The sequence below is a fragment of the Coturnix japonica genome, chromosome 13, assembly GCF_054131305.1.
Source record: "Coturnix japonica strain WE chromosome 13, WE-NBRP24, whole genome shotgun sequence".
Taxonomy (NCBI): Eukaryota; Metazoa; Chordata; class Aves; order Galliformes; family Phasianidae; genus Coturnix; species Coturnix japonica.
In genome coordinates, this window is record NC_140675.1 from 12,759,196 (window position 1) to 12,784,739 (window position 25,544).

At 60.8% G+C, this 25,544-nt stretch overlaps 1 protein-coding gene across 6 annotated transcripts; it reads left to right on the plus strand.

Annotated features, from left to right (window-relative positions):
- Positions 1-1,808: 1,808 nt before the first annotated feature.
- Positions 1,809-25,312, plus strand: MYO15A (myosin XVA). Of its 6 annotated transcripts, XM_085513918.1 has the most exons (63): positions 4,392-7,891; positions 8,762-8,844; positions 8,942-9,005; positions 9,082-9,191; positions 9,298-9,372; positions 9,523-9,613; positions 10,009-10,112; positions 10,574-10,637; positions 10,712-10,825; positions 10,935-11,096; positions 11,188-11,301; positions 11,403-11,461; positions 11,664-11,787; positions 11,893-11,988; positions 12,112-12,243; positions 12,427-12,552; positions 12,828-12,905; positions 13,116-13,270; positions 13,389-13,434; positions 13,543-13,667; positions 13,858-13,975; positions 14,063-14,238; positions 14,307-14,391; positions 14,551-14,604; positions 14,710-14,791; positions 14,880-15,010; positions 15,586-15,681; positions 15,780-16,015; positions 16,457-16,626; positions 16,715-16,787; positions 16,932-17,123; positions 17,219-17,316; positions 17,401-17,489; positions 17,600-17,726; positions 17,863-17,921; positions 18,044-18,107; positions 18,192-18,330; positions 18,468-18,558; positions 18,632-18,728; positions 18,944-19,065; positions 19,289-19,348; positions 19,472-19,547; positions 19,872-19,987; positions 20,060-20,178; positions 20,257-20,398; positions 20,622-20,733; positions 20,878-20,952; positions 21,326-21,531; positions 21,643-21,776; positions 21,852-21,918; positions 22,075-22,147; positions 22,307-22,380; positions 22,464-22,546; positions 22,698-22,828; positions 22,968-23,062; positions 23,294-23,371; positions 23,561-23,657; positions 23,742-23,902; positions 23,982-24,115; positions 24,200-24,333; positions 24,424-24,557; positions 24,829-24,969; positions 25,127-25,312. In XM_085513918.1, the coding sequence occupies exons 1-63, from the start codon at positions 4,412-4,414 to the stop codon at positions 25,226-25,228; spliced, it is 10,245 nt and encodes a 3,414-aa protein (XP_085370044.1). In that variant the 5' UTR covers positions 4,392-4,411; the 3' UTR covers positions 25,229-25,312. The 6 variants fall into 6 exon arrangements, 4 of the variants coding, with proteins under 4 accessions (XP_085370045.1, XP_085370044.1, XP_085370046.1 ...); XM_085513919.1 differs by lacking the exon at positions 4,392-7,891 and adding an exon at positions 1,809-2,098 and having other exon boundaries at positions 23,561-23,902; XM_085513917.1 differs by having other exon boundaries at positions 4,395-7,891; positions 23,561-23,902.
- Positions 25,313-25,544: the final 232 nt, after the last annotated feature.

Genomic DNA, 25,544 nt, shown 5'->3' on the forward strand with positions numbered 1-25,544 from the left:
AGTTCTTTTGGTTTCGTTTTGTCCCTGACTTCCTGACTCTGACTCCAAACTAAGGAGTCTCCCAAGCCCCATTGCACAGCTGGGCAGCTGGAGGTGCTGACTGTGCTTCATCCTTAGGCCGGGCAGCTGGGGAAATGGTGGATGCTCACGTGAGGCTGAAATGCAGTGTAATCTACCTGGTCAGTGTGCTTTCCTCTTGGCGTGTTCACTTTTAAAACTGACTGGTCCAGCACACCATCATTAAAACCTCTCATTAGCTTTGCTGTTCAATTAGGAAATGGTGCATTTCATCCTGTTCAAAATGAGCCGATGGGCGATTACGTTTGGGAAGCGGATGGAGGAAAAGTAGTTAAACCAGAAGCAGCCAATTTCTTTTCTGAAGCCAGGGTAGCTGTTTTTGCAAGCGGGTTCATAGCCGTGTTTGGAATTGCGTGCATCCTAATTGCAGTGCTCATTCTTTCAGACAGATTCAGTAATTGTTCTGTGCTGATGCTCAAAGCTGCAAGCATTGCAATTCAGTGCAGCAGCAGCAGCAGGTTTGCCTGAAGATCTCTCTCAAGGGGTGGGTGGGAAATCACTGCAGCGTTTGTGTTGTGTTGAGAGCCTCCTGAGCTGTATGGAATTGCTCAGAGCCCTTGTTAGCAAAGGGGGGGGATGCAGAGGGACTCCTTGCTGGATGTTTTTGCAGGAAGGCAGGTGCAGGACGTGGTGCAGAGGCAGGCAGTGCGCTGTGTCCTGCTGTACAAGAGGAGGCTCTCCTGGATGATGCCAAGAGGCGGCAGCATGGCTGTGTTGGGGCTGCTGCTCTGCATTGCAGCTGCTGCCATCTCTGCTCTTCCAGCCTTCTCTGCCTTCGTTAGCACCGTGCCCTGCTCCTCAAGGCTGCACCCAGCCTGCCCTGGTTCTTGCTGGTGCTGTGGGGCTGTTTGTGGCTGCTGAGTGGTGCTCCAGGTGTAGAACGGGGTGGATCAGCTTTGATACAGTCCATCAGCCGCCCTCCATCTCATGGTGGAAACAGCAAAGGCCTCAGGCGTGCACTGTTTAAAATGCTTGTTCCAGGCAATCAAGCAGGTTTGATTGGCTGAACACTCCTTTTATAATTTAATTTAGTCAGGAATCGTTCGCAAGGTAATAAAAAGAGACTGACTCCAAATACATTCATTTAATTCAATGAGAGATGGTTACTGCGGCAGGCTCGCCTCCACCAGCTTCCCTCACCCCATCACACTGACATCTTAAAGCGCTGCTCGGGACTGTATATAAGAGCCACGATCCACAGTGACAGCTTAATTGTTTCTAATGCCGACAAGGGTCACCCCCAAGCAGACATTGCACATTGTGCCGAGCTGGCTGGGGAGGCTGCGGAGAGGAGGATTTATGGCTGGCAAATAGTTTAGAATTCCTCTGGTTGCGCCTGCTAAATGATGAACCCTCCCCTTGGGGATTGGGGCTATTGATTGTAATTTGCAGTTAAGCCTTTTGCTTTCTGAGGAATCAGCATAATAAATACCCACCGCATTACGGCAGGGATGTGTTATGGCAGGGAGGAGATGGAGCCCAGGCGTGTGGCTCTGGGAGGAGGCAGCAGGGATTGGAGGTGCTGCTGTGCAGGATGCTCCCCTCCTTGGGGTCCCAGCCCCACTGTAGGAGAGCTCAGTGGTGTGTGGTCCCATGTCCCTGTGATTTTTCTTCCTAAACATGGTTTGGCTTGTGGGGAGGAGTGGGTCAGGGCCTTTTGCTGCCTGCTCACATGTGGGGCTTGTGACACATTTGTCCTGGGAGGGATTGGGTTGTGTCCAGCTGTGTCACCATGGGATAAAGGGACAAGGGATCGGGGCTGGCTGCCCCTCCAGCTGCTCCATCCATGCTTTCCCCCCCAGCCCTGCACAGGGAAGATTAGCTCCCATCCCTCCGTTCACGAGCAGAGATGAGAATAATAGCAGTCATCAAATATGCATTGGGTAGCAGCAGCCGGCAGCTGCCATGCGGCAAATATGGGTCTGCGGGTGCCGGGAGAGTGATGGTCCCTGGGGGAGAGCGAGGCCACGAGCACAGTGCTGGCAGTGCCAGGGCATGCGGGCAAGCCAAGGCTACCCAGGTGAGTGCTGGGGGTGCCCCAGGGGGTGGCACATCCCTTGGGCTCGTGGGGGCTGTGGTGGCGGAGGTGCTGGGGAGGGACCTTAACATTGTTGTCACTTCTGCATGTCTGCTCCCAGCCTTTAATCCTCCATGCCTCACTTTCCCATAGTCACGGTGGTTCTGTTGTTTATGTTGTCCTTCAGCACAGAGCTTCCTGTCCAAAATCCCCCATCCTTCCCCACAAATACCTGCCTCACATTTCTTACTGCTCCTTCCCTGCATTTCATTTATCCTGGGGGTGTGGTACCCCAGGAACCCTGCCTGGCCGGGCAGCCAGATCAGCTCTATGCTCAAGGTGACTCTGCGGGGCCATGACCTGGCTGTGTAGCTGGGGCCATGAGCTGACGTTTCTAAAGCAGCGTGCCAGCTGCTTTAGCACAAATCTCAGTCCATGTCGCACCCAGCTGCTCTGTCCTCTGCAGCATCTGCTCCAATCTCTCCTGTGGGTCACGCCTTGCTCCAGGCAGGTTTCCTGGCTCTAGCCTGGATGCAGTGCGTGTTGCCAGGGATCTGCTGGTCCCCGTGCTCCCTGGTTTGGTTTTAGGGCTGAAAACAAGTTGCCAACTCATGGTGCCGAGCAGAGACCCACAGTGCTTCAGGGCTTGGAGGGTCCCTGGGGAAAGGTCTGGAACCCTTCAGGGGTGATGAGATCGGGATGCTCGGGACCCCATTGCTGCCCCAGGTATTCTCAGCTCCCTGTGCCTAAGGCATATGGGAAGGCTGCACCCTTAGTGGGAGATGGCGTAAAGGGGATCTATGGGGGGTCTGAACAGGGCTGTGTGGGAGCTCATCTATCTGTCTGGGGCTCTGCTGCCCACTCCCCTTTGTTCTCCCACTCTTGGTATGTCCTCTAGGTGAGCCCTCATCACGGCCGCAGCCATGGCAAAGCATGGGGAGCTGTGCCAGTGCCACAGGGTGCTGAGAGTGTGACAGATGGCCACTGCCATGCTATGCCTGCATACGCAGCGCATGGGGGTGGGGGTAGGGATCGTGCGGGGCGGTTGGATGGAGGACAGGAGATGATGGGGACCATGGAAGGTGGTGGGTGGAGGCTGGACGTGTAGCAGCCCCTACAGCACAGCACAGTGCTTGCTGTTAGCAGATCCACAGGGTGAAGCACAGCACGGAGGGTTGTGGCTGTGCGGGTGGCACAGGGGGGTGGCAGTGATGGTGTAGCGCTCCGTCAGGCTGTGGCAGCAGGTGAGAGGTGCGGGGCGCAGGGTGGGCGCTTGTACCGCCGGTGGGGCCGTAACGCGTGGTGCGGTGATGGTGATGATGGTGTTGATGGTGATGGTGAATGGCGGAGCTGCGATGTGCCGGGTTGGGGAGGAGGGGTTGGAGCGGCGCCACCTGGACAGCACGGCGTGAGCCAGGCAGCGAATTCACACCGCCGCTGTTAAAAGTTTGATGAACCCGCAGCGGCACGAATCCAGGGCTGGCATTAACTTTTGATGCCGTCACCCTGCGGGTGGGCACGTGCACCTTTGGGCACGGCTGTGGGACACACAATGTGCACAGGACTTCGGGGTGACCCCACGCTGCACCCCGTGGGTTCCCTCCTCCCCCTCGCTTCCAGCGGGTCTGCAGGGTATGATTTGGGGTTGGGGTCCTCCTTTGTGACTCCCATTGCAACACAGAGATGTCAGAGGCTGAATTTAGGCTGGTGACGGTGCTTTGTGCTGATATGAATGTAAGTGGTGCTGTTTGCGTTCAGCTGTTGAAGGGTGAGTGGCTCTGGGTTGGGGGTGGCTTTGGGGGCTCGGGGCCTTGTTCCTGGGGCACAGAGCTGGTAGTGCTGCCTTTCAGCCCTTGCAGCATCCCACTGTAAGCCAGGTGCAGCAGGAACGATGCCTGCTGTGGGACCTGCCCTTCCTGCACCATCTGCAGACATGTTTCTTGCTTCTCCTTGGTTCCTTCAGAAAAGTCTCCGTGCAGGAGCAGCTCGTCCCTTGCATTATTCATTCTGCCGTGAGCCCCGAGGTTGGGTTACAGCCGGCAGCCCCGCAGCCAGCACCTCGGGCCGGACTCGTGGGGCTGGGTGGGAGGCAGGCGGCAGCTCCTGCCGGCCCTGCAGTGCCGGCCCTGCACCATGCCCAGCCGGGAGCCCCCGCAGGCAGCCCGGGGAGCCACAAACGGGCACGCGGCCCAGCAAAAGCAGGCGCAGGTAAATAACCACCCCTGGGATAAGGGTCACCTTGTGACATCTGTGCGGGGCATCAACGGGGACAGAGCAGGAGTGAGAGCCGGAGCATGAGCGGCTGCCACCGGCGGGATGGCCGGCAAGAAGGGGGAGGCCAAAAAGGAGGCAGATGGCAAAGGGAAGGGGGGAAAAGGGAAAGGGAAGGATGGCAAGAAGGGCAAGAAGGAGGTGGTCAGTGAGGTGGAAGAGACGTCGGACAGCGAGCTGCTGAAGGAGGAGAGCAAGGAGTCTGAAGTGGCAGAGGAGGAGAAGGAGAAGGTGGAGGAGGAGGAGGAGGAGGCTGCGGCAGAGGAGCCCAAGAAGGGGAAAGGGAAAGAGAAGAAAGGGGTACTGAAGGCGGTGGCCAAAAAGCCAGGCAAGGGGAAGAAGGTGCAGCTGGAAGCAGAGGAAGAGGAGGGTGAGAGCGATGCAGCATCGGCCAAGAAGAACCTCAAAGGCGCTTCCAAAGCGGCCGACAATGCCAAGAAGAAGAAAGGAGCCAAGGGCGCGGAGGCCAAGGCCCAGCCCGCCGAGGAGGAGGAGGAGGTGGCGGTGGCCGCACAGAAGGCACGGGTGAAGCGCAGCCTACGTAGCACCTCCAGGCTCTTCCTGGGCTTCAAGAAGCTGGGGCTGCGGCGGCCCAAGAAGGGGCAGTTCAAGAACACGTCCCGCTTCTTCTGGGGGCTGCACAAGCAGAGCACCAAGAAGAAGAAGAAGAAAAAGAACAAAGCAGTCCTCAAGTCCACCTCCAACCTCATGGTGCGCTTCAAGCACGTGGGGAAGAAGAGGAAGAAGGAGGAGGCCGCGGCCGCCCCGCCAGCCAAGCCGGCCTTCTTTCTGCTGCACAGGGCTGGGCAGGTGGCTGAGGACAGCGCGTCGCTCTTCCGCCGGAGACCGGAAAGGAAATTTAAGCCGCGGGCACAGGTGCTGAGCAAGGCAGCATCCGCCACGGGCTGGCTGGCCAGGAAGCTGCTGTCGCGGCGCGGGCGGCTGACGGGGGGCGGCCGGGCAGCCGACACGGCCTGGCTGTCCCGTATCGGAGCCAAGAAGCTGCCGTTCCCTGCGGAAGACGAGATCCTCAGGCACAGAGCCAACATGAGGCGGCTGCCGGCCGGCAGTGGGCCCGCGGCTCCCGGCGCAGAGCGGCGCAGCAGCATGGCCAGGCGCACGTCCTCCCGGCGGCGGTCGCAGCATGGCAGGCCCACAGGGACGCCGGCCCCGCGCTACGGGTGGGCACAGGAGGAACGTGGTGCGGCCTATGGACACCAGCAGGAGGGGCCCTATGGGATCCATCGTGGATACACCAAAGAGGTGCCAGGTGGGGCCTACGGCCGCCATCTTGGCTACACCAGGGAAGATGATGGACCCTATGGCCCTCGACGTGGTTATGCCGAGGAGGAGGAGGAAGGACCCTACGGCCTGCAGCATGGATATGAGGATGATGAGGGAGACTACATCCACTCGCCCACTGCAGTTTACCCACCAGGGTATGGCTTTGAGGATGCGGTGCCGACTCATTATGTTGATTACCCCGGCTATGAGACAGAGAATGAGTACGGGATTGATGGAGGGTTTTGGGATGAGAATGAGCCACTGGAGCACCCCTATGACTACCTGGAGCCCGAGGATGAGGACTATGGGTCCCCAGTCCACCTCTACGACCCTTACAGCAGTGACCCAGAGTACAGCGATGAGGTGGCAGGACCCTTTACCTACAGGGGAGACCCCTATGAGGACTTTGGGGAGCCCCTTGGCCCCACGGCTGGAGGGTACATGGGGGATGAGTACCCCGAGCACCACATCCAGTACAGTGAGGGTGGGTGGGCATCTCGTACCCAGTCTTCCTGCAATCCCTACGCTCTGGGGCTGGATGAGATCGCCGAGGCCGAGGAACCAGAAGATTGGCAGGAGGAGGACAGAGATTATCCCTTCTCCATCCTCAGCACCTCCTCGCTGAAGGGCATGCGGGACACGTTGTCCTCCAAGCTCTCCCTCAACAGGAAATTCAGGCTCTTCCCAAGGCCCCAGGTCAAGTTGTTTGGCAGGGACCGCCTGGACATCTCCCTGCCTCCATCCCCGCACCGCGATGAGGATGACTATGATGAGTATGAGCCACCAGCTGCCAGCCCCAAAGCAAACCGGGGGGGCCGGGTGTCAGCAGCGCGGGTGTGTGGGAGCCCTTTGGGGCAATTCCTGCAGCGTTCCCTCTCACAGCTCCAGCCCCTCGGCCGTGCGCTGCGGGGCATAGGGAATCCTTGGGACCGCGGTGCCCTCCAACCCTCCTACAGGCGATTTGGCCACGGGACAGAGCGTGCTGGGTCAGTGCGGGTGGGAGGCAGCCGGGATCCCCCGCCCCGAGAACCGGGAGCTTCACGGCCGTCCTCGCTCCGCAATCCTTTTGTCAACCCCGTGCGCTCTCCGTCGCCACCACCAGCCCCGCCGCGTCCCGGCAGCGTGCGAGGTGAGCGGCCGCGGCGCTCCGTGTCTTTCGGGACCAGCTTCCGCCGTGACCCCCCCGCTGTGCCGCGGGCACCCCCCAGTGCCGCGCCGCCAGCCCCAGCATCGCGGCTCTCGGGGGTGTCGGGGAGACCCCTGACCCCGCGGCCGTCACGGCGGAGCAGCTCCCCTGGAGTGAGCCCCCCGGGTCGGCTCCCCCTGGCGTGGCCCCGGCAGCCCGAGCCCCCCACCAAGGCTGTGAAGCCTCTGATGAGAAGCTCCTTCCTTGCACCGCCCTCACGCCCCGGCAGCCGCCGACTCAGCCCCTCCTGGGATGGAGCCCCCAGCTCGGAGCTGCCCCCCTGGCAGGGCACGGCCCCACCGTCCAGCCCCGCGTCTGGGCCCCCCAAATCCTTCATCCAGCGCATCGGGCAGCCCCTCGCCGGCATGGCCCCGCGCTCGCCACCGCCAAGGCCGCCTCCTGCCGAGTCTGGGGGGCGCAGCCCATCCCCGGGGCGGATCCGTCATGTGGGGCAGTCCCTGGCGTCGCTGATCGTGGGGAGCATGGCTTCCTCCAAAGCTCCCTCGTCCCCACCTCCTGCCCGCCGCCCCCTATCTCGCTCGCCCTCCCCACCGAGACGCGCGTCCCGGAGAGATATGGGCACCCCCGGCCCTCCGAGCCCCGGCGTGGGGAGCCCCCATCTCTCTTCCTCCCCCAGCGCTCGCCGTCGCAGCCCCCCACCCCGCGGCCGCCCCCCCGGCTCGCCCCCCGTCCTCCGCCGCAGCTTCCGTGCTCCCGAGCCTGCGGAGAGCGAGGCCGTGGCTGGGGAGGACGGCGCTGGGCGCTACGCGGTGGTGACGCCGCAGATCCAGAGGTTGGGCTCCTTCCGGAGGGCGTCCCGCATGTACAAGCAGCACTGGTCCAAGCAGCACGTCGTGCGGGTCCGGGAGATGCCCGACGCCTGGACGGCCGAGCAGGGCTACCCCCGGCACCCCGCGGAACGTGGGAGGCAGCGGGCGAGCCAGAGGGGAGCCGACATCGGCCGGTACCTGTGCCAGCGCTCAGCGAGCGCCTGGAGGGACAGGCATCCCTGGGCGGACGGGTACCTGGGCAGCAAACAGCCCTGGCGCAGCAAGGTAATGCCGGTGGTGCGGTGAGAGAGGGGTGGTTTGTCGTAGAGATCACGGTGGGATGGTGGTGGTGGGTGAGCGGGCATCACGTCCAGCCCCGACCACCAGAACTGCTCTGCCTGCTGGGTGGGGGGGGAGCGCCGTGCTGAGGGGTGTAAGGCAGCCAGAGCCATGGGCTGTGTTGGCAGGGTGGGGGTCAAACAGCTGGGGGGGTGGTGGGGTCTTGCATGGGGACCGGGCTGGATGGGGGATGGTTGTTGCGTGGCCCCCCTGCGCTGAAGACACCTGACTCTGGCTGGCTGCAGCCCACGTATGGAAATGCTGAGACCTGATCTGCAGGATGGGGCCGGAGAGGTTTCGTTAGCAGGCAGCAGCACGACCCCGGGTGTCTGCTTTCCTGCCTGCTGCTGGGCAGGAGCCAGCAGGGGCTGCGTACAGGCCGTGGTGCTGCGTGTAGATGTGGTGCTGGGTGTAGATGTGGTGCTGTTTGCTGCCATAGAGTCATTCGGTTTGGAAAGGAACTGAAGTCTAACGCTAACCCACCCCCACTGACCTTCGGTGCCACATCTCCAGGGCTGGTGACTCCACCACCTCCCTGGGCAGCCCACATGCAGCCATCTCTACCTGTTCCTGCCCAAGACCTCAAGGAACAGCAACGGGACAGTCCCAAGTGCTGCCTCACTGAGGTGGCTTCCAGACCTGTTCTCTGCAGACGTGATGCTATCATTACAAGCACCCATTTTAAGGCCATGGGTGCTTGCCTGGGGCCCCTGCTTTTACTGGCACTGGGGCCACAGGTGGCAGTTTGGGGCAGTGGTGGTGGTGCAGGTGGGAATGGCGATGCTGTGATGGTGCCCATGCTGTCTCTCTGTGTAGATGCAGTCACTGTGCAGCCTGCCCATTATGCGCTACCAGGAGCCGCAGGAAGAGGACGGGCTGGAGGACATGACCCAGTTGGAGTGAGTGCCACGGTCCCATCCAGGAACAGCTCCAACCCCATGGGGCTGTGGGTCCTGTGCCCCTCGTGCTCCCTAATACAGCCTCCCCCTTCACCAGGGACCTGCAGGAAGCCGCAGTGCTGAGCAACATCCGCACACGCTTTGAGCGCCAGCTCATCTACGTAAGGACAGGGCTGTGGGTGTCCCCTGGGGGCACTGCTCCCTCAGCACCCGCAGCCTCTCATTGCTTTCCTGCAGACCTACATCGGCAGCATCCTGGTGTCGGTGAATCCCTACCGCCTATACAACATCTATGGGATGGAGCAGGTGCTGCAGTATGAAGGCAGGGCGCTGGGTGAGAACCCACCGTGAGTATCGTATTGCTGTGCCACCACCCACCCCCAGGCCCCCAGAGCCAGAGCTGCCCGTGTTGGGGTGATGCAGTGATGCCTCTGTGCCTCCATCCTCCTCCAGGCACCTCTTTGCAATCGCAAACGTCGCCTACTCCAAAATGATGGATGCCAAACACAACCAGTGTATCGTCATCAGGTGAGGGGTGGCCATCCACGTGCACTGCCTGTACTTAGTACTGCCCTGATTGCGCAGGGTGCACCAGCCTGGCCCCATGGGTATCGCTGGGCATGGGGTGCATTAGGGGTGCATTGGGTGGGCGTATTAAGGGTGGGCTCTGCCTTTCAGTGGGGAGAGTGGCTCGGGGAAGACGGAGGCCACCAAGCTGATCCTGCGCTACCTGGCAGCTGTCAGCCAGAAGCGCAGCACAGCACAGCAGGTAGGAGCTGCTGCTCGCCCTGTCCCACCCCTGCCCCCATCCCTGCCTCCCTCTGCTGGCTCCACCGTTCTCTCTTTGTCTCCATGCTTCCACCTGGACCACAGCAGATAGAGGTACCTGTGGGGATATGGACTGAGATGGCTCAATGACGCTGAGCAAAATGGTGGCATCTCTGCCATGTCACCCCATCTACATGGGGACAGTGAGGGTGGGAGCTGGAATCTGTTTGCATGCATGGAGTTATTGAGCTGTGCTGCATCCCAGTGCAGGCTGGTAGTGTTGCACGTTTCCAGTTTGGGTGTGCAATGGTGGTGGCACAGCAGGGTGGGTTGGCACAGCACGTCCTGTGGCTGTTGGGATGCCTTACCTGGGCTCTCCTCATTGGCTGTGGGCAGATCCTGGAGGCAACCCCCTTGCTGGAATCCTTCGGCAATGCCAAAACTGTGAGAAACGACAATTCCAGCAGGTTTGGGAAATTTGTGGAAATCTTTATGGAGGAGTAAGTAACACCCAGCATTCTCACACATCCACCCCCAACCCATGTCCTCCCCATCCCCACCCCCTGCCCCAGTCCTGGGACAGTCACAGTGGGGGTGGGACATGCATACAGTGCAGCTTTTGGGAATGAAATATAGAAATCGGAAAGGCAAAGACAGGAAGACATGGCACTTGCTGTCTCCTGCCCATAGTGCAGTGATGCTGTGCCAGAGCTGGTCACCCTGACTGCCTGTGGGTCTCCATGGTCCCTCCTGATCAGCACCACCGCTCCTATAGGGATACCCATGGGGATGCCCAATGTCACCCTGGAGTGCACAGCTCCTGCCATTCTTGGGAGCCCACTGGGAGGAACCTTGGGATGGGGGTGATTCCTGCAGATAGCAGGAGAGTGGGAGGTAGGGCCACAGAGCCATCCTGGAGACCCCCATGTTGCCAGCTGGGTGCCTGCTCTCACCCCTACAGTGGTCTGATCTGCGGTGCCATCACCTCGCAGTATCTGCTGGAGAAGTCCCGTGTGGTCTTCCAGGTGGGTGCTGGGGGGGTCCCTCCAGCTTTACCCACACCCTCCCTTGCGCTGCAGCTCATCCCTCTGTCCCACAGGCCAAAAGCGAGCGCAATTATCACATCTTCTACGAGATGCTGGTGGGGCTGCCTGCCCAGCAGCGGCAGCGCTACTGCCTGCAAGGAGCTGAGACCTACTACTACCTGAACCAGGTGACGAGCCCCTGCCTCCTACTAACCCTTTCCAAGTGGCTCATGGTGTCCCCCTGTGCCATAGCCCGTGAAGTCTGGGGGTGCTGATGGCACTGTGGGGCTGTGACAGGGTGGGAACTGTGAGATCCCAGGCAAGGATGATGCGGAGGATTTCCGCCGGCTGCTCAACACTATGGAGGTGCTGGGCTTCACTGTGGATGAGCAGAACAGCATCTTCCGCATCCTCTCCTCTGTCCTCCACCTGGGAAACGTCTACTTTGAGAAATACGAGGTATGTGAGCCAACCCGATGCCCAGATCTTCTGACCCAGTTTGGGGTGCACACAAAGGGAATGCCCTGTTCCATCACTCTGTGTCCTGCAGACCGACTGCCAGGAGATTGCAACGGTAGTGAGTGCCACAGAGATCCGGACGGTGGCCGAGCTGCTGCAGATCTCCCCTGAGGGTCTGCAGAAAGCCATCACCTTCAAGGTGACGGTGAGTGTGTGGGGGGGACACAGCCCAAGACTGAGGGATGCATCAGTGGCCACTGTAGCTAAAACCTCAGTCACACCAACACTTTGCGTATCTGCAACTAGGAAACACAGCGGGAGAAGATTTTTACCCCCCTGACTGTTGAAAGTGCTGTGGATGCAAGGTAAAGGGAGGGGGGCTGGGACTGAGAGGATGGGGATGTTGTAGTAGGGGACAGGGAAAAAGGGATGGTCTCTGTGCAGATTTGGTGCTAGAGATCATGCATGCAGGCCTATGTGTGACATGCACTGGCCAGGCTATACAGGGTGCTGCAGGTGCACAGGGCAGGGTTCCTTGGTCATTGCTCTGCTCACCCTTCCTTGCAGGGATGCCATTGCCAAGACCCTCTATGCCCTGCTCTTCGGCTGGCTCACTGACCGCATCAACAAGCTGGTGTACCCACGGCAGGATGCCCTCTCCATTGCCATCCTGGACATCTATGGCTTTGAGGTGGGCACAGACCTCTCTGTATACTCTATTTCCCCAATTTTGCTGTGAATAGCTCCAGATAGTTTCATACCCCACTGCTCTTTTATTTATTTATTTATTTTGCAGGACCTCAACTTCAACAGTTTTGAGCAGCTGTGCATCAACTACGCCAATGAGTACCTGCAGTTCTTCTTCAACAAGATTATCTTCCAAGAGGAGCAGGTGGGCAGGGGAGCGGAGCCATACTCTGCTCATCTCTGGCCATGTCACCACGGATCTGGGGACTTCAGGGTATCAAAGTGCCCAGCCCAGGGTGCAGGGCTCACTGAGCTTCTGCTATGGCAGGAGGAGTACCTGAGGGAGCAGATCGAGTGGAAGGAAATACCCTTCAGTGACAACCAGCCCTGCATCGACCTCATCTCCCAGAAGCCCTACGGCATCCTCCGCATCCTGGATGACCAGAGCTGCTTCCCCCAGGTGAGGCTGCCCCAACCTGAAGCACCGAGGATGCCACCACCTGGTTGTCTCCATGCCTGGGTGTCACCAGGGCTGCTCAGCCCCTGGGCTATCCTGGACTGTCACCTGGCTGGGTGTCCCATCCCAGTGCCACCAAACTGCCTGAGCTGTGCTATGGAGTCTCACCCTGCTGTCTGCCCCCAGGCCACGGATCACACGTTCCTGCAGAAGTGTCACTACCACCATGGGACCAACCCTCTGTACACCAAGCCAAAGATGCCGCTGCCTGAGTTCACCATCAAGCACTACGCAGGGAAGGTGACCTACCAGGTGTGTGATGGGTTATAGAGCTGACATGGAAGGTTATGGAGTTGATCATAGAATCATAAAGGTTGGTAAAGATCTCTAAGATCACCAAACCCAACCACTGATACATCACCACCATGCCCACCAAACCGTGTTCTTAAAATCCAGCAGCGAGGGGTAAGGGGCATCCCCAGGGCTCTTGCTGGGGGCTGGGAGTGGTTCCCTTCCTGCAGAGTCCCAGCCTGAAGCTCCTCACCTCCCTGCTGAGCTCCTCACTGTGAGGTTTTGCCCTTTGCCAGGTTCACAAGTTTTTGGATAAAAACTATGACCAGGTCCGTCAGGATGTGCTGGACCTGTTCATCAGCAGCAGGACCAAGGTACGGACCTGCCTGGGGCACCGGACACGGGCACATGCTGCTTGTAATGTCCCTAGATATTAGTCTTCCACTCAAGGGGAGCAGCAGCAGATGGTTCCACCCCATGCCCTTTTCCCTTACGGCTCCCCATCCTCCATGTCACACACAGACTGTTCTTGCATGGCTACCAGGTCCACCTTCCTGCTCTGTAACCCTTCCTGTCCCTCCCAGGTGGTGGCCAACCTGTTCTTTGGCCATGCCCAGGTGCTGGCCCGGCAGAGGAGCCTGGTCAGGAGGAGCAGCACCAGGACACGGCGTTACAAGGCTCCCACAGTGGCTGCACGGTTCCAGCAGTCTCTCCTGGACTTGGTGGAGAAGATGGAGAGGTTGGCACAAGCAGGGCACACAACGACACTGCTGGAGGGAGGGGGACAATTGAACCTGAGTCCCTGGTGCCCAGGCTGGTTTTGTCCCCTTTCCCTTGATGTCATCTCTCCAACACAGGTGCAACCCCTTCTTTGTACGCTGCATCAAACCCAACAACAAGAAGGTGAGTGCGGTGGGTGCGCGGTCCCATGTGGGTCCTCACGTCTCCTTGCCCCTCACTGGTGAGGATCTGCCCACGCAGCCACCAAGGCTTCACTCCTTGTCCCCCCAGGAGCCAGGGCTCTTCGAGGCTGATGTGGTCAGCAGCCAGTTGCGCTACTCAGGCATCTTGGAGACCATCCGCATCCGCAAGGAGGGATTCCCCATCCGCATCCCTTTCTTCGTCTTCATCGACAGGTGCTGGGGGTATGCAGGGTGGTGGCTGTGGGTCAAGCACTGCCAGCTCTGGGGAACACTCAGTAGGGAGCTGGGTGCCTCCCAGCTTGGCCTCAAAGCATCAGAAGATGCTACCCCAGGCAATGGGAAGGGCCTATGCCAACATGGTGGGAGAAGCCCCATGTAGAGACAGTGCTGTGGGCTCTCCCAGGTACCGCTGCCTGGTCGACATGTGGTCCAACGTTATCCCCAATGGGGCCAACTGTGTGGAGATGCTGAGGAACCTCTGCCCCGTCAACCCCAGCATGTACTACGTTGGCGTCAGCAAGGTACTGTCCCGCAAAGGGCTGCTGGAGAATTCGAGATGCTTGGGTACAAGTGATGTTCTATGGGGGCTCATAGCATGCTCTCCCCAGCTCTTCCTGAAGGAGCAGCTGTACCAGGCACTGGAGAGCAAGCGTGCCCGTGCCCACCACCTGGCTGCGCTCACGCTGCAGCGCTACGCCCGCACCTTCTTCATCAAGAAACGTTTCCGTTCCCTGCGCCGAAAAATCGTCCTGCTGCAGAGCCGGGCACGTGGCTACCTGGCCAGGTGGAGCTGAGGGTCATTGGGGTGGAGGGACAGGGGAGGGCATGGGATGATGGAGTGCCCTCCTGCAGGCAGCGGTACCGCCGCATGAGGCACACACTCATCAAGTTCAGGTCACTGGTACACATCTACGTGAACCGCCGGCGCTACCTCAAGGTGAGGTGGGCAATGGGGGCACCACCAGGTTCTGGAGCCTTTCAGACTCCCACCCCCACCACCTCCTTGGTGGGGTGGACAGGCAACACTATGGTGTGGCCCCATGCCTCTGGGTCTCCGTGACACTGGGGCACCAGCGTAGTGTCCCTGTGCTTGCAGAGGAAGGAGGATGCACGCCGGCGGGCGGAGGAGGAGAAGGAGAGGATGAAGCAGGTAATGGAGTGATGCTTTTATGCCCTCGCTCACTGCCATGCCACAGCACCCTGTGATATCAGGGAGCAGCACAGCAATGGGGCCCCATCCCTGTGCTCATGGCAGGAGCTGACTAGGAGGGAGGTGGTGGACGTGACACACCTGGAGATCCCTGCTGAGCTGATGGGGCTGCTGGAGGCCGCGGCGGGTGAGTGGGTCAAGCACAGCCCCCAGCCTGCACCACCCTCATCCCCATCCCTGGCTGCGGTGCCGGAGCTGCTGGCTGTGTGCTGCAGCTGCCCGTGAAGTGAATGCTGGCTGCGTGGTCCTGGTGCCGCCGCCGGCATTGCAGCCCGACTCACAGCTCACCCTGCCCCTCGACATCAATGATTACTCCATGGCCAAGTACGTGCGGGGCCACTTCCAGGTAAGGGTGGCACCGGCCACCTGCCCCAGCAGGCAGGGGGCTCACGGGGGTCCTCATTGCCCTGGATGTGGTGCAGCTGTTAGGTTTGGGGTCCCCAAGGTGGTGCCATGGGGCTTGAGTGGGGCCGGCTGTGGGGTGACTGCGGTGCTGTGTGGAGCTGGATGTGGCCCCTGTCCGCCCGCCCTCCCTGTGGGTTCTGTTGTCTCCAGGGGCCACGGGGACCCCGCTGAGGTTATTGGAGAGAGACCCGCCGAGCACTCCTGGACACCCAACGCGGGGCCGGGAGACCCAGGTCGCTTTGTTCCTTGGCCCTGGCCACTTCGTGTCTTTCCTCTTCCTCTTCTTCCTCCTCTCCCTCTATTTACACTGCATGTTTCCAAGTCCCCGGGATCCCCAACAGCATCGCATCCTTCTCTCAGACTCCACAAGGTGCTGTCCCCTTCCCACATCCCAACCCTTTCTCAGTCCCAAAATCTCCATCCTCAATACTCGGAACATTCCACTGTGTCTCCCTGGGTGGCAGCAGCAGGGTCCCCCAGGGGGTCAGGTAGCCACGGGTGCGGGTGTCACCACAGGAGCCGGCCTTTGGGATGCTGACAGCCCCACTGGTTGCCCCGCTCACCCGGCTGGACGAGGAGCTGTGCCACGAGGCACTCAGCCTCTTCAAGCTGGTAGGTGGGAGAGTACAGAGTGAGGAAGAGGAGCTGAGCTGGAAGGAAGGAGACAGACGGCCCCCTACGCTCTTCCCCCCCATATTCTGCCCTTACAGATCCTGCGCTTCATGGGTGACCCAGGGCTGGGTGGCAAACAGGAGACTCTTTTTGGCAACTACATTGTGCAGAAGGGGCTGTCGGCTCCGGGGCTGCGGGACGAGCTGCTGGCACAAGCAGCCAACCAGGTCTGGCGCAACACCAACGTCAACAACGAGGAGCGGGGCTGGCTGCTGCTGGCTGCATGCCTCAGCGCCTTCCCCCCATCTGCTGCCTTCGACAAGTACTTGCTGAAGTGAGCTGGGGCTGGGAGCTTGCTGGGACCCCAGCAGGTGGTGTGGGATGGGGTCTGGGTCCTTTGTGGGGATCATCTGGAATGTGTCACAGGGGACAGTGCCCAGATCCTGTGGGTCACATGTGGATAGACAGCCTGGTAACAGTACTGGGTGCTTCCAGCATCCCCTAGGGCCATCCTGGCACACGTGCCTATGAATGCTGCTCCTATCTGGGAGTGCTCTGAGGTCCTCATGTGGTCACTTAGGGTCAGCCTGGTGCAAGTGTCCGAGGATGCTGCTCCCATCTGAGGTCCCCATCATGTTTCCTCAGGATCAATCTGGCACATTCCCAGAGATACTTCTCCCATTTGGGGGTGCTCTGAAGTCCCTCCATGGTCCCTTATGGCCGATGTCTAGGACCACCGCAGGGTTACCCCTCAGTAGCCGTCCTTTCCCCACAGGTTTGTCTCCGACTACGCCTTTGCTGGCTACAAGCCGGTGTGCCAGCGCAAGCTGATGCATGCCATGGCGCGGTCCCAGCTGGGTGCCCGTGCTTACCCACCCTCACGGCTGGAGTGGACTGCGAACCGGCGACAAGCCAGCATGGCACTGCAGCTCTTCTGCTTCAACGGTGTGGGGTGGCACAGAGCTGGGTTCTTGTGGGAGGTCCCAGTGCAAGAGGGGACCTCAGAACCCACTCACCGCCCATCCTTCTCCAGGCGACCAGTTCTCCTGCCCTGTGCACTCCTGGAGCACTGGTGAGGACCTGGCAGGAGACGTCCTGAAGCACAGGTACCACCAGCTTGACTTCCTGCAGCTCCCCCTAAGCCATCTGGGATGACCCAGGATATAGGGTGGGAGCTACACTGCCCAGCTCTTGGGCACGGTGTCCCCCAGAGCAGGGTCAGCCTGTCCCCAGTGTCCTGCTGTCAGCAGGGGGCTGGTGGAGGGCTGGCGCGGGTGGTCCGTGGCCATGAAGGTGGGCACCCAGTGGGCTGAGCTGGCTGGACACGATTACGTCCTGGACCTCATCTCTGACCTGGAGCTGCTGCAGGGTTTCCCCAAGCAGAAGTCTTGCTTCCTCATCGCGTGGGATGGGGCAGGGAGCCGGGACCATGCCAGCCGGGCGTAGGTACCCGGGATGGGGCACAGTCCTGCAGTTGGCACAGGGCTGGATGGGTGCTGTAGGGGCACGGGTTGGGGCAATTCCCCACTCTCTGTAGGGTGCATCCCGTGGATTTGGATGAAGTCCCGCCTCCTCCGGCTGTCAGAGCACCCACGCTGCCATCTCTGGTGGAGGCAGAGGGGTACCCACCACATGGTAGGGCAGACCCTGACCCCAAGCTACGCATGGGGCTGTGCTCACTGCAAGGTTTCTGGGCTCATCCTGCCCTCTGCCCACCAGACACTGACTTCGGGGAGCACAGAACCCAGAAGGGTTTGGATCGGTACCTGGACAGCCTCTTTGACCCGGTGCTCTCCTACGGCAATGGGGTGAGTGGCGTCCCCCTGCCCGAGGGTCAGCAGAGCTGGGGGCGTGGGGCACAGCACAGTGCCCGTGGTGGGGCCGTGCCTCAGTTTCCCCTTTGCCACCTGGTCACCAGGAGCTGGAGAAGCCTGCTGCCATCGTGCAGAGGATGAAGGGAGGTGGCAGCGTGGGAAGGGGGGACAGCAGTAGTGGTGCCAAGCAGCAGCAACCCACCATGTCCACCGACACGCGGCAGCCAAGGGGTGAGCTCCTGGGTCCCTCCCTGGCTCCATGCCTCATTTTCCCCAACTGATCCCTGATCCCTCAGCTTGGGGAACACCCTGGCACCCTGCAGTCCTCAGTGCTGGGCTGGCTGAGCTTTCCACTATGCCTTCACAGGTGCGGAGCCAGCCTCACCCCGACAGCACCGCACAGACCCCAATCCACCCGGGCCCCCGGTCAGTGGGGCAGGACTGGGAGGGGCTGAACCCACTCTTGCCCAGGTTGCTCCCCAGCCATGGGGGCACTGGGGAGCAATGGGGCAGGGGACAGGTCCTCATGGTGCAATTCCACCCTGCAGGGCAGAGCAGCAGAGGGGGTACCCACACGGGCACCCCAGCCCCGGCCCTACTCACAGAAAGGAGGTAAGGGGTGCCTGGAACAGGGGCTTGATGTCAAGTGGGTGGGTTGCCCATACAGTCTCCATGAGCCGTGGTTTGTCCTCACAGCACTCGCTGGCTGGCAATGGAATGGTGAGCCAGTGCAGCACTCCCGGCTCAACTCGGAGCACGTCCCACGACCCACTCACAACATCCGTAACATCATCCGGCAGTGCCAGCCTACCTCACGTGGCCCCCAGCCCCACAGGTACCCCCAGGTCCTGCACTGAGCCGTGGGGCTGCCAACTGTGTCCTCCAGCCCCACTGCCCTCTTACTGGAGGGTGTGTGATGCTGAGACGTGGGTGGTGCGGGGTATGTTTGACATCAGGCTGCTGTGTCCACAGCAAGCTCTTTGGGAAGAAGCTGGATCCCCACGAGGAAGCTTTGCAGATCCTGAAGGAGCAGCTTTCATCAGCCCGGGTGCCTGCGGCTGTGGTAGGGATGCAGCCACCCTTGTGCCTCCTGTGCTGGGCTGAGCCCCGACCTCAGTCTGCTCGTTGCCTCACAGGGGCCCACGGAGGCTGTGGCTGCAGTGAAACCAGTCCCCAGTGGCAGATACCAGCTGAGAGCACCAGCGGGGCGACTGGGAGCCTCCCGGCCTCCAGGTATCGCAGGGCAGAGCTACACTGGTGTGTCAGGGCAGTGGGGCAACTCATCCTTCCCCCGCGGCACCAGGTCTGGATGCAGGTCCCGCTCTACAGCATCCTCATGAGATAATGGCTGTACCCTCCCTAACCCACAGTGCCTCAGTTTCCCCTGGCAGGGAGGGGCTGTCAGCTGTTCCCTCCAGGGTCGTGCAGGGCTTTCCATCACTTTGCAGTCTTCGTGTCAAGGGAGCTCCCATCTGAGGCGCAGCAGGTGCAGACCCAGCTTCACCGCAGCTGCAGCGAGGACTTCTACACCTACTGCAACGTGCCCTGGAAAATATACATCCGCAAGGAGGTGCAGGGATGGGATTGGGGACAGGGCTGGGACTGGGGGCAGGGCTGGAGACAGCCTGCTCCATGTGGCATGGAGAGAAATCAGGAGGACATGGTGTGAGCAGCTCCATGCTTCATTGGGACAATACCTGCCCCCTCTGTACTGGAATAAGATTGATGTCAAAACTCTGCATGGATAAAGGGGATTTTCCCCAGCTGAGCTGTGCTGCTGTCCCTCCTGGCAGGTTTTCTACCCCAAAGACAGCTTCAACAACCCGCTGCTGCTGGACCTCATCTTCCGGCAGGTGAGGAGCTGAGCCGGCCCCGCATCCCCACCTCCAGCTCCACAGAGCTTCCCACAGCCCTGCTGAGGGCAGGGAGACCTGGGGGCATCTGGGACACGTCACTCCCTGTGCTCCTCACCCCAGATCTTCACCGACACGCTCTCCGACACTTGCATCCGCATCAGCCCCGAGGAGCGGCTCCGCATGAAATCGCTCTTTGGTAATGCTCATCTGCACCCCAAAGCTGCTGTTCCTGGCAGGGAGAAGCTCACAGTGGGGTTCTCCCATCCTCCCACTCTGGCAACTGTCCCCATCTCTTGGGTACATCTGTGCTACAAGTGATTCTGCTTAAATGTGAACCAGTTTTGCCTGTAGATGAGCTGGCTGTGACCTGGTGCTGCACAGTCACAAGCCATGCTGGGGCTCAGCCAGGCTTGCTGCTTTAGAGCGCTATGTTTTAATGTTCCAGACAGGCTGGGAAATGGGATGAGCAACCTCATCTTGCACCAGAACCCCATCCAGAACCCCTTTGCTTTCCCCACAGCGGAAAACAAGCTGGACTCCTTCAGCCCCGTTGCCACTGAGAGTGTCAAGAAGGAGATCGTGACGGCCGCTCGGGACAGCTGTGAGGTTTATTTCTCACGCCTCTTCCCTGCCACGGTGAGGGCACGTCATGGGGTGGGACACAGTGGTGATGGTCCCTGTGCCCAGCTGATGTGCAGCGATATGCAGGGCAGCGTGGGGACGGGTGTGCAGATCCTGGCTGTGTCCCACGCTGGCATCAAACTGCTGCGGTTGGTGAAGGGCACCAACATGCCTGGAGAGCAGCTGCGTGTGCTGCGTGTGTACAGGTAGGGGCTGCCCTATGTGTATATTGAGATGGATGCTGTGGGTGCCCAGTGCTTCATTCTGCCTTCTTCCTGCCCCAGCTATGCAGACGTGCTCTTCGTGGCCACCCCATCCAGGAACATGTTGGAGTTCAACTTGAGCAGTGAGAAGCTCATCCTCTTCTCCCCAAAAGCTCCTCAGGTGAAGGCCATGGTGGATCACTTCATCACGGAGCTCAGAAAGGTGGGGGACACATCTTGGCCATGGGGCGGGCAGTAGGAGAAAGCCTCCTCATGGAACACTGCCTGGGACCTGTGGGGTTTGTTGGGGTTGGCACCCTGGGGTGGTTCTACAGGTGTTTGAAGCCCCTGTGCACGAGTGTGCATGCATTCCCATGGGTGTGCATGCATTTCCATGAGTGCATGTGCATGCGTGCATGGGCTGTGCCAGCCCCCCCTGCCCCCAGGACTCCCAGTATGTGGTGGCTGTGAGGAACTACAGCCCTGAGGATGACGCTCAGCTCAGCTTCCACAAAGGAGACATCATTCACCTGCAGCCACGGCAGCACCCCAAGAGAGGTGAGCTATCTCCTGTCCTCGCCCCTTGCCTTTCATGAGTTCAAGGGGTCTCACCCCACCCTCAGCCAGGGCACAGCTCTGGGGACATGGTGGTGTCCTGGAGGTGGCCATCCCTGTGATATCCACGGCAATGTCCCCCCGCAGATCACTACTATGGCTGTGTGGTTCGCAAGAAGGTGATGTACCTGGAGGAGCTGAAGACTGGCACCCAGGACTTTGGTGGGTGGCTCTGTGGTGTCTATGTATGTGTCCCCAGTGTGTATCCATCTGACGTGAGCCTTGTTCCACCCTGGGGCTGGATCCCACTTCTGTTGCCCACAAGCAAGCAAGCTGGCTTTGTCCCTTTATAACACCAACCCAAAGCAGAGGGATGCTCCCCTGTGATTCCCATCCTGGGTGGCTGCAGAACTGGGTGCTGCTCCATGTCCCTGCATCCAATGGTGTCTGTGTACCCTCTTCTGTGCCATTGCCTCACACAATGCCAAGCTGCAGCCGCTTCCAGCTGAAAGCCCCAGCCGGACCCCATGGCGAGGGCTTGTGGGTGCCACACAGGTGACACCCGGGGCCATCCCCACCCCTCTGCCTGGTGCAGGGTGGAAGTTCGGGGCCATCCACGGCAGGTCAGGGCTCTTCCCAGCTGAGTACGTCCAGCCCGTCGCAGCTCCTGACTTCGTCCACTTGCCAGCGGAAAGGAAGGAGGAACCTGGGAACAAGCAGGGCAGGGTGGCAGCCTCAGGGGCCGTGGCCGTGGCTGTGGCTTCCACTGCTGTAGCCCAGGAACTGGATCGCAAAACTGAGGTAAGTGTTGCTCTGGGGTTACTGCTCTATGCACGGTGCCAGCCATGCCCTGTGCCAGCCATATCCAGCCCAGTGCTGGCCGTGCCCTGTGCCCACCACTCCTTTCTGCAGGGGTCTCCGACCAGCACTGCCTTCCCAGAGGGTCCAGAGGGTGACAGCATCAAGCAGCTTGGGGATGGCACAGGGACCTGCCCCATGCTGGCCTTTGCCAGGAGATATTTCCGTGCAGCACAGCATGGGACCACGTGAGTGCCTGATGGAGGGACGGGGACACCTTGAGGGTGGCTGTGCCCACCTGCTCCCTCATCCCTCTCTCCTAGGGAGTCCTGTGGGAGCAAGGGCAAGATGGATGGGTCCAGCGAGATGCAGATGCTGAGGTTCACCAAGGTGTGGGAATGTGGGATGCATCGGGGATGGCAGTGGCATGCAAAGCTGGGGTTTGTTGTGGTGTGCCACCCTGTGCCTGGAGATGTTCCTCACTGTGGGTCCCCTTGAGGTCTGATGTGCTTGGGATCTCCCCCAATACTCACGCTCTCCCCCCAGATTCCCATCCAGGAGTCGCTCATTGAGATCACAGACAGCAGTGTCAACAAGCTGGCGACTGAGACTTTCCAAGGTGGGCACAGCCCCCCCACCCCATCCCCCTGCCCCATGCATGGCCAGATGGGGTGCCTCCTCCAGCCTGCTTGCCTCACGTGCTGCAGTTTGGGAGGCTCTCTTGCCCTGGGGAATGGACAGGGTGAGCTTTGTCACCTTGTGGCTTTGTCACCCCCAGCTGTGATGAAGTTCATGGGTGACCACCCTCTGCGAGGACACACAGAGCTGGACATCGTCTGCACTATCCTCAAGGTAAACCCTGCAGCACAGTGCTAAGTGGTGGCAGTGGCCATGGGGATGTCCCCAGCCGTGCACCGAGCAGTGCCTCTCCCCAGCTGTGTGCTGAGCACGAGGTGCTACGGGATGAGGTGTACTGCCAGATCATCAATCAGGTCACCGACAACACCAGCTCCAAGCCGTGAGTCCCTGTCTCCATGCTGGAGGCTGATGCTGGGGACAGCTGTGTCCCGTTGTGGCTCACACCACACTATGCTGGACCCTGGGGCTGTGGGTGCCACCATGGGCACCCTTCTCTCTCCCTGGGGCTCAGCTCAGCCTCTTCCCTGCAGGGACAGCTGCCAGAAGGGCTGGAGGCTGCTCTACATCCTCACCGCCTACTACAAGTGCTCCGAGGTGCTCAGGCCATTCCTCATGGCCTTCCTGCGGAATGCCAGCATGCGCCCAGAGCTGCCTTTCCAGGGTAGGGGCTGTATACGCTCCAGAGACCTTAAGGAGAGCCAGAAGGCGATGGCCCAGCTCAGCCCTATCCCACCTGCCTCCATCCTGTGCTGCAGAGCCACCAGGGCTGCCATCCCCACACCAATCCCTGTCTCTCTCAGGCATCTCCAAAGCCTGTGAGCAAAACCTGAGGAAAACCCTGCAGTTTGGTGGCCGACGCCTGTTCCCCAGCAGCATGGAGCTCAAAGCCATGGTGGTGAGGCCATGGGGTGCAGGGCAGGGCTGATACCAGCTTGAGATCCCCCCCATGAAGTTTGGGATGTCTCCCATGTGCTTGGGAGCCTCCCACTGGGGAAGCTGTTTTGGGGACACTCTGGGCTTTCAGAGGGCAGAATGTGGCTCACTGTGGTAGGAGCACCCTGGGGACGTGGGGTGTCCTTGTGGGGTGTGAGAAATGCACCCATACCTGATGTGTTCCCCCATGCAGGCTGGGCGCAGCGCTAAGCGCCAGCTCTTCCTCCTGCCTGGCGGCATCGAGCGGCACCTCAAGATCAAAACGTGCTCAGTGAGTCGGGGGACACGGTGGCTGAGGGCATCCCAGGACATGGTCACTGAGCTGAGGGACACTGAGACTAAAGGGTCTTTGGAGATCACAGGGGAGCTGTGCAGGGTGAACCCCAGCACAAGGGCTGGTGGTGACCGTGAAGGTGGCAGGGGATGTGACACCACCCCAACCCCATATCTCTGTGCCCAGGTGGCTGTGGATGTGATAGAGGAGCTGTGCTGCGAAATGGGGCTGCAGCGCCCGGAGGCTTTGGATGAATATATCCTCTTTGTGGTCACCAACAGAGGTGAGGGGCCAGTGGGCTCAGCTGTGCCATCAGGTGAGCACCAAGTGTGGACCAGCAGTGTGCTGAGGCTGCTGGGCTGCACAGGGCAGAGCGTGCGGCCGCTGACACGTCGGGAATACATCCTGGATGTGGCCACCGAGACCGAGCGCCTGGATGCTGCCTACACCTTCTGGTGCCGCAGGGTGGTCTGGGGACAGCCCCTCAAGTTTGAGAATGAGCTCTACGTCACTGTGCACTACAACCAGGTCAGGGTGTCCCCCCTCCCAACAACTCACCACCCCCAGCGCTGGCTCCAAGACGTATCACCGCCCTGTCTCCCTCCAGGTCCTCCCTGACTACCTCAAGGGGCTGTTCACTGTCCTGCCGCCCACCAGGCCAGGAGAGCAGCACTTCCAGCAAGTGGCCAAGCTGGCTGCTCTCCAGCACCGAGCCAAGGATGGCCACCACCTCCCCACCATGTATGGGGCAGGCTGAGAGCCCACGTCCTGCAGGGACTGGGGGCCCTTTGGGCACTGCAATCCCTGACCTCTGTGTCCGTGCAGGAGGGAGGTGCAGGACTACGTCCCCCCGCAGCTCTTCCGCCTGCTGTCAGCCCCATCCTGGCTGCACATGGTGACCCAGCACATGCAGCAAGCGCAGGCACTCAGTGCCCACCAGGCCCGGGCACAGTTCCTGGGTGAGGGTTATGGGACAGGGATGGGGTACAGGGGTTTCTTTATGGGCAATTCAAGAGACCCCGTCCTCCATCCATCCCCTCCTACGTCAGGGCTGCTGAGTGCCTGCCCCATGTTCGGCTCATCCTTCTTCTACATCCAGAGCTGCAGTAACCACGCCATTGTGTCACCCTGCATCCTGGCCGTCAACCAGAACGGCCTCAACTTCCTCAGCAAGGAGACCCACGTAGGTGTGGGCTGGGGGCTGAGCGATGTTGGGACCCTGTGCTCCCCGCTGCAGGCTGGCACGGGGCTGTGTGAGCCATGGGGAGAGCTGGGGGGGCTGGTATCTCCCTCCCAGCAAAGTGGGGACCCCAAAAGAGCACAGAGCAGGGGCGGGAGGGCCTTCCCTACACACCGTGCGGGGGATGCCTGGGATGTGCTGGGGGTCTTTGGACCCTTTGGGTGCAGTGGGGAGCGCAGCACCGCCCCCAGCCCCCAACCACCCCCACCCCCAGGAGCCCGTGGCCAAGTTCTCTCTGAAGGAGCTGCAGGCGACGCGCACACAGCGGCCGGCAGCGGGCTGCAGCTCTCCGTACGTGGAGATCACCACCGGGGAGCTGCAGGCGCAGGGGGTCACCCAGCTGCAGCTGGAGCAGGTAGGGGCCGCCAGGGGGACGGGACGGCCCGAGCGTGTCCCCATTGTGTGTGCCCCCATAGTGTGTGTCCCCATAGTGCCCCCATAGTGTGTGCCCCCATAGTGTCCCCATCCTCACGCCCCGTTCCCGTCCCGTCCCGTCCCGTCCCGTCCCGCAGGGCCTGGAGCTGTGCCGCGTGGTGGCCGCGCACATGGAGCGGCTGCTGGGGGCGAGGGAGAAGAGGCTGACGCTGCCGCCCAGCGAGATCACGCTGCTCTGAGCCCAAGGCGCTGCCCCCGACGTGACCCCCCGCCCCCTCCTCGCTGTAACCCCGCAAAGCTTTTATACAAGCGCACGGCTCGGGGCCCGGCTCTATCTGTGCTCGCTCCGATCCCGCAGCTCTGCCCCGCTTCCCCTCCGTCCCCCCGCACGGGGCACGCAGCCCCCAGGTCCTCCCAGCCTCAAGGGGGCGCTACTGCCCGCGCGCCTCGCAGGCATCTCTTTGACCACCCCGCCGCCCGCCGGGTCACCGCGAGGACCCCGCCAATCAACCGTCGGCTCGTAGTTCTGGCAGCCAATCAGCGCTGAGTCCCGAG

Excerpts from the sequence above, each read along its gene's own strand:
- MYO15A (XM_085513917.1), top strand. The coding sequence starts at position 4,412 with ATGGCCGGCAAGAAGGGGGAGGCCAAAAAGGAGGCAGATGGCAAAGGG. Across the intron at positions 20,734-20,877 it reads ACGGCAGCACCCCAAGAGAG|ATCACTACTATGGCTGTGTG; the intron begins GTGAGCTATCTC and ends GTCCCCCCGCAG. Across the intron at positions 24,116-24,199 it reads GGCCACCACCTCCCCACCAT|GAGGGAGGTGCAGGACTACG; the intron begins GTATGGGGCAGG and ends GTGTCCGTGCAG.